The following is an 11071-nucleotide window of genomic DNA, read 5'->3' as shown; positions in this document are numbered from 1 at the left end:
AGGTGGCTCTTTTAAATAGCAGAGCTGTGTGGGAGCATCCTGATGGGGATTCCTACACCTCCGAGAATTTAATGTGCTTTGTGAGACCACCAGGTCAAACAGTTATATCTTTGCCCACTGCTGGAGGTAACAAAATCTGGTGATGTGAGCAGTGCAGACCCAGGCTCTTGCACGTTGCAGTGCGCAGCCACCTTCATCTCCTCCTGTGGAGAGTGGAAAGAGCAGAGAGGGACACACTTGGAGGCAGCGTCTGGAGGGGCAGTGCTGAAACCCCCTGATCTACATGGGGAGGGTGATGAAAGGGGTCTTTAACATTGTATTTATTCATGAATCTTAATTTAGCAAATAAGAGCTTGAACTCTTTAAGACACATCCAATCCTCTAAAATACACATAGAGACAGATAGGTTAAATACGGACAGTCAAAAAGCTTTTGGCTAAGTTGATTCAGTCTTTGCAGGCTGGTCTAAACTGCACAGATTAAATTGAAACAGAAGTGAACAGACATTCACTTTTGATTCAGGAAATCCAGCCACATGCCAGCAGTGGATCAGGCCAGGTGCAGTGGGTGCTAGAGCATGGCTCTCTGGCTGTGTGTTCACTTCCTCTTCCTGCTTCCACATGCCTCTGGGATTTGTAGTCCACATTTGCAACCAGCGGTAACATTGAGCAGGGGAAGGGCTGTTTAACCTCCTCCCTGGTCCCAGACCCCATCCAGGGTTTATGTGGGCACGGGGGGGGGAGTTCCACTCCCTGACCCTGTAGACTGGGCTGTATCCCCAACCTGGCTTGCCTTCCTCTCTCCCCACCTTGTCATCCAGTCTTCACTGCTCCAGCTAGGAAGAAAGGGCAGGCTGAGCCCTGTTCTCTGGAGTAGACAGCACAGCCCAGCTCAGGGCTCCAAAGCATGCTGGGGTGCTGGGGGACTGTGATTTAACTAGAACTGGGCATGGGTCTGGGAAAGAAGTTTCATCAACTGGTTTGACCCAAATCAGTTAAGTTTGATGCTACATTCAACCGGGTTTATCTTAAACCAGTTTCAGCCATCTTGAAACTGTGCACTGAGCTTCTGTTCTGTTACAGTTTTAAACCAGTTTCTGATCACTTAAACCAGTTTATGTGTAATTTCTGTCCCTAGCCATACTTACCTTCCATCAGCAGGGCTCCCTGAACCCCCATCAATGTCTCCAGGAGTGCTGGGTTCTTTTCTTCCTTTCCTCTCAGTCTCTGACAGGTCCTTGTTTCTGTTGTGCTTAAGTTTGTGTTTCTTTATCTCAATATAATAATTCACTGACCCCTTCAGCTTTTTCCCTAGAGCTCTACATAATACACATCTCACTGTCTTGCTCTTTTAAATCTTAAATGTATTCCAAATTTGTTCTTAAGCATTAGTTCTCAGACACTGCACTTTGTTTCAATGTTCAAAAACATTTCTGCAGCTTTCTGGTTTGGAGGCAAAGAGAAGACTCTTCTTTTAGCAAATTCCAAACATTACCACCACATTTCCAAGTGAGACAATCTTTTTCCTGCTCCCCCATTGAACATGAACTCGAAAGCACAAGTTTCCCATTGCTAAAACTTCCCAAACTTTCTGAAACTGGTCAGTGACTTTAGGGGTGTGACTTCTCTTCTAGGCTGTTAAATGAAGTAAAAGGGGTCATTTTAATGCAGACATTCTCAGCGCTATAGTTAGGGAGAGGTCTATTACCATCCTGCCCAGGGTGTTCATCTGGATGGAGAAATTTGCTAAGGACATAACCATGACAGAAGCATTTCAGACCCACATGCTAAGGCTTGTGCTGTTTCTGTCTGGGAAGACTCTTTTTTCAGTCACTTTACAGCCGTCCATCTCTGGTACCCCTATCGCTCCCATTCAGTTTCTGTTTCCATCCAGTTGGAAGAAACCGCTGCAGTTGTACAGGCATCAGCTTGAGCTACAGCCACTCGCCCATTTTGTGATCTGGCTTCAGAGCCAGAAAGCAGTGGGAGTGGCTCTATTTATCTGTGCATTTTAATTTCTAATTTAAGGTTGAAAGAAGAAACCTCCACTGCGTTCTCCCTCCCACCCCTGATTTTTAAACCCTACCCAAGCGTAACGGTCACACCTGCGCCAGACCTGCCTTTGTGGTCAGTCTCAATGTGTGCATTGAATTGCTGCAGTTCTATATGATTGGCTAGTGGCACACTTAGCGGTTTGCTGTTTTTCCTGTGATGTTTTCTCAAGCTCACTCAGCTGCAAGGGATCAGCTGACGCTCATTAGCCTTCTCACATACTGAGCCACAAGGTAGAAGAGGAAGGCAGGTCTTTGCAGAGGCCAAATTGTTCATTTCCAGCCCTTACCAAACACTGTTTTAGCAATTCACTGGGCCCAAAGGGAACAGGGCCAGCAAAGAGCAGAGGATCATAGGAAAGGAGGGCCAGAAGGGACCTCACAGGGTCACAGCTAGTCCAGCCCCTGCTCCAGGCAGGATCAGCCCTGACTGAACCATCCAGGCCAAGGGTCCGTCCAACCTGCTCTTGAGCACTTCCAGGGATGCAGACCCCACAGGGTCTCTAGGTGCCTGCTCAACGCTCGACCACCCTCAGTCAGAAAGTTTCTCCTCATCTCCCACCTCCGTGTTCCCTGCTGCAGCTGGAGCCACTGCATCTAGTCCTGTCCTATGCGGCCACAGAGAAAAGCCCATCTCCATCCTCTATGATCTCCCTTGGGTATAAATCCCTCCAGAACTAGTTTGGTTGCTCACAATCACACTTTTACACCAGCGAAAGCTTCAGTGGAAATCGGTTGCATTTGGCTTCACCCCCACAACTCAGCTGAACAACCGAAGCTCCCTGCCAAGGTCAGGAAACAGAGAGAAAGGGCGTCAGTGGGAAGGGAAGCACCACAGAGGGAGAAGCCGCCCCACCTGGGGAATAGCACAGGAAGAGCTGAGGCTGCACTGTATAGATGTCCCGGTGCACTGCAGAATAGCAGTGTCCTCCCTGGGTGTGAGAGGGGAAGAGCAGCTGTCCTTTGAATTCACAGCCTGGCTTACTTGGGGCTCTGTTGGACAACCCCTGGGGCCTCAAGTGCCCAAATAACTGATGCAAATGACCATCTGCTCTGGAGACATACATTAGCTTGCCTCATTAGCAGAGACACTGAGGAAGGGGGAAAGGCCCCATGTTCCCAGCAGCCATGTTTTATCACGCGTGTCCCCCTTTCCTGGCATCTGACACTGTCACCTCTCAGGCAAAGCAGAGAACAGCAGGGGGGAAGAAAGAGTGAAGGAGCGATGGGAGCCTCTGGAGTGAGCAATGTGTGTGGGGCGTGAGGGGCAGCCAGGCCAAGGGAGATGGTGTGCTCTGCAGGGCTGATGCTGATTGTTGGCAAACCTCCACCCTCCAGCCTCTCTCCCCAGGAAAAGCCCAGACACACTCCTCTGAGAGATGAGACTGGATCCTGGGGGCAGAGAAAGGGCTTGGGAATCCCAGGAACTGCACCCTGAAGGTTTCCAGGGGCAAACAGAGTAGTCTCAGCTCCTAATCTTCCTCTGCTGTCCGCTTTTGCCCCAGCCCCTCACAGTGGGTGCAGTCAGGAGGCCGTGCGCTACATGGCGGTGGGTCTCCTGGTGCTGCTGATGGTATCTCTGACCTCCCTCTGGATTTCATTCAGCTCCAGTCCAGGTAATCCATGAATCCCAGCCCTCCCACACCTCTCAGCCCTGCAGCGGCGAATCCTGGGGCCCGGTTCCCAGGCACTGCACACTGAGAGCAGCTCGCTGGGTCCTGTCTGCCCGACTCTGCACAATCCTGATCCCTCCCAACTCCCCCACATCTCTGCATCAGGGAGCCCCATCTCTAGCCTAGCCTTGGGTGGATGCAGGGAGCTGCTGCTTTCCCAGGGCTGAACCCAGTGAAGACCAGTTCGAATCTCCTGTATGGGACAAGGCCATTCCCAGGCTGGAAGGAGCAAGGGGGATCCCTGGTGCCATTCAGCTGGGGGCGGGGGTAGTGGTGCTAGGAGCTGCAGGACTCAGGCCTGCTGATTTCCTCAGCTCCAGGATGCTGCCCTGGGGCAGAAAGCAGCCCTGGGTGTGGAGCTGTGTGAGCTGCGCTAAGGGGCTGCTCAGCGGGGGCAGCGGGCATCCATCCAGGGATGTGGTCCCTGCAGTTCTGCTCAGGGTGTATTTATGGTTTGGGTCCCTTTGGCCCCTTCTCCCTGCTCTGTGGGGGTGACAGGGGCGGTAAGCCCTGCCATCAATCCCGTTACCCACGACACACAGAATTCCCGACCGCGCGGTGCCCGGCACCTGTGCAGCCCTAATGGACGCCTGGTTCATGCAAAGAGGTTTCATAGAAATCCTTGCACCCGATAGGAAAATGCCACCTGCTGCCATGCCCGGCCCAGCCCAGCACAGACTCACTGTGGCTGGGATCTGATGCTGCCCCTGTGGTCACACAGGGTAGGGGAGTTTGTGCCCAGCCACAGCGTGATCCCGGCACCACTGGAGATCCCGGATTCAGCCTCCATGGAAGGGAAACAGGGGAAGTGTCGAGCACAAAGGAATCAGGCCTGGAAACCCCCAGCTGGTCCCTGCCGAGCTGCTGCCTCTTGTTCCCTTCACCACTGCTCCGTGGCGTTCACTGCTTCTTGGTGCCCGGGGATGATCTGCACCAGACCAGCTCCACAGTGCGACTGCAAGGATGAACTCTGCCCTCACTTTAGAGACCAAGAGCAGGAGATCTCAACCTCGGGCGCCAGGAGATGGGAGGTTTCCTGCTGTGAGAGAGGCAGCGCGGCCGGGGTGACTGCAGTCTGCAGGGAGACGTTTCAGCCCTGGTGTGTGCAGGGCCCAGGCCTGGGGAAACCAGGGAGGTGGGGCATGACAGCGGGAGCCTGCATGGGGCATGCATGCTCCATGCTCCGCCTCACCGGAAAGCAGTGTCAGGCTGACTTCCTGGCCCAAAGCTGCCTGTACTTGTTGCCTAATAAAAATCATGTCCCGCCCCCTTTACTGTTTCCTCTATATAATTTTGGTCCTTGACATTGAAACTCATGGTCTGAGACGTGATCTCCTGTGTCTGATGGCCAGCCTCCCCCTCCCCCTCCTCCCTTGACATGCGCACACACTGGGCAGCTGCTTGGTGTCACGCGTTTCTTCCTCATGTACACGCATGCTCCCAGAGTTTTTATTTTAAGGCTGAACATGTGAATACATCAGTCATGCAGGAACATTTCTGCCGCCGTGGCTCACAGCTGCATATTCTGTCTGCAACACAAGAGGAGAGATCTCGCATCAGTTGTGGGTAGCGCAGCCCGGAGACCCCAGCTGAACTCAGTGACCCACAGTGCTTGGTGCTGTATGAGCATTGTGCTGATACATAAGGAAAGGTAAATAGAAAGAAGGGGAATCTGAGGCCCAAAGAGGGGCCAGGACTTGACCATGATATTTCAGCTGCCCAGACTTGAGCCAGAAAGAGGACTCAGGAGTCCTGTCCTGACTGCCAAGGTTGATGTGTCCCATTAGATCACATGGCCCCATCCATTCACCTGCTTCCTGGGAGTTTTTTCAGAGTCAGAAATGCCCTGGCCAGGATTTTCCCCTAAAATACTCCATACAAGGCACTATGTCCCACCCATGGACATGCAGCCACCTCTGGGGTGGGACACAGCAGTTCTGCGCCATAAACCCAGCACAACGTTGACAGCAGCGGGGAAGAGGGGAATCAGTGATTACTATGGTGACTCCATAAAGTTGCTGGAGAGCTGACTTGGAAGTACCAGGCCAGGATGAGCCCAGACCCCAGTTCTGAGCATCTCTGTAACACAGCTGGAGATGTAGTTACCTCCGGGCTCTGCCTTGGGTGCACATCATTCTTCATTGCTGCTGCTCTCCCTGCTGGAGGAAGCAGAGCAAGGGCTGTTAGCAGGGCAGAGACGGGGCAGGGTTTTGACCCTAGAGCATGCTGTGGGCCTTACCTGTACGGGGGCACTTGGTGGAGAGCAGGATGAGGACTTGGATCAGCAGGAGGAGGCCGACGCAGGGCAGCCCCACCCAGCGCACAGCCCAGCAGGGCCCTGTGGGGAGAGGAGAGGCTGAGAGCAGGGCACAGAGCCTGCGGCTTAAGTGGATGAAGGTACTGTTCCCAGAGGCTGCGGTGAGGGGCAGGGGTGATGCCCGGGGACAAGTGTCACGTACCCTCCGACATGGTGCCCAGTCCCTTAGGCATGGCAGCGCTGATGTTTCTCCTTGTTCCCTCCTGTCTGGCGGTGCAGGTGCAGCACGTCCCCGTGTCCCACTTCTCTTTGGGGACTGTTGTCAGGCTCCATGCACCTTCCCCATCCTGGGCTCCTGAATCTGCCTGTCCTGGAGACCCCTCCCCGAGGTCCCAGAGAGGTGCCCCCCAACCCTGAGCCTGCGGGGAGAGCAGGCAGAGCAGGGGGACGGGGTCTGGGAGCTCAGCTTCCTCCTTGGGGGAAGGTGCCAAGATGGCAAGGCTGGGTTGGGCGACATCTGCACGAGAGTGGGAGCATCAGGGCCAGAGGCCATGGGGGAACACAGGTTGTTCACCACAGGACAGCTTGTGCCCACCCCACCCTGGCAGGAAAGCTGAGATGCCCGGGGCTTTGTCTATTCCAGTTTCAATACCAAACCCCTGACGGGGCATGGACCGAGGCATTTTTACCAGGGGTTTCTTGTCAGTGCTGGCAGGGGCTGCCTGGGGCACAGCTCACAGAGGGAGACCTGGGCTGGTGGGAAGAATGTAAACTGGGGAGACAGAAAAGCTGTCTTGCTGAGTGCCCCTGGAGTGGTGTTGGCTGCAGTGCTCTGTGCCTCAGTTTCCCCAATGGCCATGAGACCTGGGAAGAAGCAGTGCAGCACCAGAGACATCAGTTGACACCTCCCAGGTGGATTCCTTCCCATCTACCTGAGTGCCAGCCCACACGGTTCTTGCCTTCCTCCGTCCCTTCTCTCTGTGTCTCTGCATGAGGCATGGGGGGAAATCCACTGCCATGAACGCGGAGGTGCTCTCTGCCTACCACGCCGTGGGTAGACGGGGAAACTGCCTGGAGCAGCCTGAACCATGACATGAACCTTCGCACTGGACCTTTGAGCTCCACGGGCTGGAGGGGGAGTCTGCAGGACTTGAGCTTGGGGGGAGATTTCTCTCTGGTGTCCAGCACCCAGCTCCCTGTCCTTGGCTCTCGGCTGCTGAGGCTGTGCCACTTGGAAATTGTGGCCATGTCTTTGGGCTCCCACGTGACAGCTGCTGGAAGCTGAGATGGTTGAAATCCTGGGTCCATTGAGTGAGACCCAGAGCCCAGGTCTCCTGCTCCCACCCCCTGCCCGGGGCACTGCCTGGCCCCTGCCGGCCCTGAGCTCACTCCCAGCTTGGAGCTGACCCTGGGGGTGGAGTGGGGGGGGCAGAGTTGTGGGATTGGGGGGCAGAAGTTTTTTACCTCCTTTCTCTGGACTGACAATTTCTGAACTGCTGGAAACTCACCAGAGATGATCAACCTGGTCCCATTCCCAAAGCCAGCATATGTAAAGGTATTAACGGCACAGTAATAGAGCCCAGAATCCTCCTCCTGCAGATCCCTGATGACTAGAGAGACTGTTTTCCCTGCACCGCTCACTTTACTTGAGTATCTTCCTTTTGCAGGTACAGGTTTACCAGTCTGGGCAACGCACTGCAGACTGCCGTCCTGATGCTCTTTGTACCAGGATACGCGAGAGTCTTCATACAAAACAGTGCAGTCCATCTGCACAGTGTGTCCTGAGGTTGTCCAGATCTCTGCTGGGTTTTGCTGCAGCCACAGCTGCTCCTGGGAAGCAGCCACTGCAGAGGAAAGTGCGGTGTATGCATGGGGTGATCAGTGCAGTCAGCTCCCCCTCTGCAACATCCCAGTTTACTTTCAGCTTTCACTAAAGTGACACAGTTGAGTAAACCATGAAATTACCTGTGATAGTTATGAATTGGCAGTATTTGGGGTTATTGGGGAAAGCAAACAAGAAAATCACTCACTTGCCTCATATGAAGAGAATAAAAGGGAACATCATATTGGATGATACATCAAGAACAATTAAACTGCAGGAATATGAAGTAGTAAATGAAGAAGGGGGAATTCTGTTGAATTCTGACCCTTCTCCATGTATAGAGCACCAGTGGTCCCTGGCCCTGAGTTGTCAGACAGGGGCCAAATTGTTTTTTTCTACCTTTGCCCATGATTCACCATTTTCCACCAATGCAGAAATCTGCTTCTCTCTTATTTCTTCCAAGAACAAACACGACCACAAATCTCTCCCACATGTATCATGCAGCTCGATGCCTGCCCCAGAAGCAGCCCTCACACTAGCCCCCAAAACCCATTTTTGCTCCTTTCAGTCCTCTCTTCCCATACGATTCCTGTGTCCCAGAGAGAAACGACAAACTGAAACTCCAACAGGCTGGGCTGAAAATTGTCCCTGTTCCAGTGTCCAGTGCAATATCATCACCCCCAGCTTGGACTGAGCATGGATGAGGGTCATTTGCTGCACTGCTGTGCTGTTTCCCAAGGGGTTTTTAACACAAACATCATTGCATTACATCCCTCAGAGATTAAAACCTGTAACTCTCCCATCTCCGTCTCTCTGTAGCCCCGTCGGGTGTTTCCATCCTGCCAGGACGTCCCTGTGCACAAGGGAATTGTTATTATGTGGGGAGAAAAGACCGTGGAGCTGAAAGACTTACCCTGCAGGGCGAGGAGCAGGATCCCAGCCAAGGGGCAGGACATGGTGTGGTCTCTTCAGCGCCGGGAGGATGCTGTGAGGCTGCTCGATGGGTCTCTTTTTCTGAAAGCCTGGGTCACGTGGGAAGAAGACGTGCTTCTTTTCTCATCATGGAGGTGGGCACGTTGACAAGAGGAGGGGACACTGACCTCCAACATGCTGAGATATTTGATCCTTACCACTCCCTGCTCAATAACATCTGACCGGATGGGAGTTTCTTGCAAGAAGAAATCTTTCAGGTCTCCCCTGTAGCCATCCAGCCACCCACTGAATCCTATCCCAGTGTCCTCTCACCTTGCTGAGATGCTTCCAGTGCAAGGTAGCAAGGCCAGGACCTCTCTGACCTGCTGTCAGTATGCTTATACAGCTCTATGGGTATACCTGGTGAGGATATAACCCACACATATCTTTAAAGCTTGCACTGATGATACAGGTCCCTGTAAGTGCCCATACACAACATGTCTTGGTATGTGAGCAGGGCTGCATGGTACTAGGCTGCTGACCTGGACTTTCCTTGCTCTTCCTTCCCCTTTGACTTGTCCATCTCACTCCATTCACTGCAGCTCCATTTCTGTCTTTGAAATTAAAAAACTAATAAGCAGGAAGAGGGTACAGGGTAGAGCAATTTCAGAGAAATACCTTAGAGCAAAGAGTGCCATGTTAGCCTTTGATCACGCATCTGAGTTACTGCAAGCTATATATCTTGTTAGATCTCAGATAGCTTACTCATGAGTATCACCCGCAGGCAGGTGGAGATTCCCTCTGGAGGCAGGCAGTTCCTTGATCATGAGTTTCAAGACAGAGAGTGAGTTTCAGATGGTTCAACTTCTCTCTGTGAGTTTTCATCATGGCTACGGCCCCTCCTCCTGGGCAGTCCTTCACTTATGCAGTCCTTATGACCTCATTTACCTGATCCAATGAAGGCCAGCAACTGTTGGCTCCCAGCCAACCAATTTGAAATCCATCACTGGTTGCCAGGTACACTAGCAGGGTCTTTAGCCCCCTCCCAGTCATGTTGGCATTGCTTAGAACAATAGGGAGCTTAAGCCCCCACCCAGGTGTGTGAGGCCAGTCATGTAGGCAGAGGAAGCAGGTTTCCCCCCTTCCTCAGGAATGTATCCAGCTCAGGTTACAACTCAGGGTTGCCTGAAGCTGATGGTGCCCGAGGTGTCTGCCCTCTGCAGGGACCATGCTAACCAAATTGTCAGCTAGCAGAGTTTGGGGAGAGACAGCGATGGTATTCTGCCACAGGGGGTATCTGAGGTGGGGCAACCAGCCCCTTGCAAGCTGGAACTCTGCCAGCTTGTGAGGCAAGATCCACGATTTCCCATGTTTTTCTCCTTTAAAGAAGAATCATATTTTAAAGTTTGTTGATCCATTTTAAAGCTTATTTGTAACTCTTTCATATAGTCTTGTGACCCACTTTTGGGTTGCGACCCACAGGTTGAGAAACACTGCTCTGGCCAACCTTGCATGGAGCAGGTGAATTGAATCGATCGGAGTAGACAGACTTCAGTGAATTGAATTGCACAGGTTACAGGTGTGTTCAGTATCTCGACATACAAGGACTTGCTGTGAAAGCCCCTGGGCTGGAGCATCCTTTGGGCTGTGCCTGGCACACAAAGGGCTGTGGTGGTTTCCTCCCACCTGAGCTCCTGCTGGAGACACACACTCATGTCCATGGGGCACCTCCCAGGACAGAGGAGGAACAGCTCCTTCCCTTCCAGCGGGAACCGTCCCCTTGGGACCGTGGACACACTGCTGAGCTGATGCAGGGGGTTTCCTTTCAAGGCCATGTCCATGGAGCAGTGACAGGCAGAGTGGTCTGCACGCAGTCTCTGGCACTTCACCCTTCTCAGCATAAACCTTTATTTCCAGCAGGCCAGGTTCTTTGGGTAGATGTGATATCTTTTATTAGACCAACTGAGTAGCAGCAACAAAGTTCTTTGCGAGCTTTCTGGCACAAGTACCCTTGTTCAGGCACAGGGAGACTGCTGTTGTTTTCAGATTTCCAACAAGTATTTGGGGAAACATTTCCCAGTGCCCCCAAGTGACTTAGAAGCCCAGATCCCTAGGCCAAGTGATTGGGACAAGATTCATAAATGCACCAGTCACTTGTGCCCATGAAACAGAGGCTCAGGAATCACTTGGAAGATGTTTAATTTGTTTTCTTAGCTTTGTTTTCCCTTCTATTCATCTGATTTTTTGGTGGCCTTGTCTGTGCAATGGTGGGTTCAGGGTGAGGCTTTGGGGGCTGCTTGGGGTGTTTTGGGGGCTGCTTGGGGTGTTTTAGGGCAGAGATGGAAGTTGCTGTGGGT

General features: G+C 52.7%; 1 protein-coding gene and 1 long non-coding RNA gene across 2 annotated transcripts; both read right to left on the bottom strand.

The window, feature by feature from the left end:
* Window positions 1–5168: 5168 nt before the first annotated feature.
* LOC106737706 (uncharacterized) lies at window positions 5169–6055 on the bottom strand. Its single transcript, XR_009457302.1, has 3 exons — window positions 5963–6055; window positions 5830–5882; window positions 5169–5252 (listed from the first exon to the last, which is right to left on the bottom strand). It is a non-coding gene; the product is annotated as an uncharacterized LOC106737706 (long non-coding RNA).
* Window positions 6056–6174: 119 nt separating this feature from the next.
* On the bottom strand, window positions 6175–8800 carry LOC132245878 (T-cell surface glycoprotein CD8 beta chain-like). The gene is made up of 3 exons (XM_059719089.1): window positions 8716–8800; window positions 7489–7824; window positions 6175–6497 (listed from the first exon to the last, which is right to left on the bottom strand). Exons 1-3 carry the CDS (start codon window positions 8756–8758, stop codon window positions 6175–6177), a joined length of 702 nt encoding a protein of 233 aa, XP_059575072.1. The 5' UTR covers window positions 8759–8800.
* Between the last annotated feature and the right edge of the window lie 2271 nt (window positions 8801–11071).

This window comes from Alligator mississippiensis, chromosome 15 (genome assembly GCF_030867095.1).
Source record: "Alligator mississippiensis isolate rAllMis1 chromosome 15, rAllMis1, whole genome shotgun sequence".
NCBI lineage: Eukaryota > Metazoa > Chordata > Crocodylia > Alligatoridae > Alligator > Alligator mississippiensis.
Note: the sequence above shows the minus strand (reverse complement) of the source record. Positions and strands in the feature narration are given on the sequence as shown.

Excerpts from the sequence above, each read along its gene's own strand:
- LOC132245878 (XM_059719089.1), bottom strand. The coding sequence starts at position 8,758 with ATGTCCTGCCCCTTGGCTGGGATCCTGCTCCTCGCCCTGCAGG. Across the intron at positions 7,825-8,715 it reads CCTGCTCCTCGCCCTGCAGG|TGGCTGCTTCCCAGGAGCAG; the intron begins GTAAGTCTTTCA and ends TTTCCTCTGCAG. Across the intron at positions 6,498-7,488 it reads GACCAGGTTGATCATCTCTG|ATGTCGCCCAACCCAGCCTT; the intron begins GTGAGTTTCCAG and ends ACTCTCGTGCAG.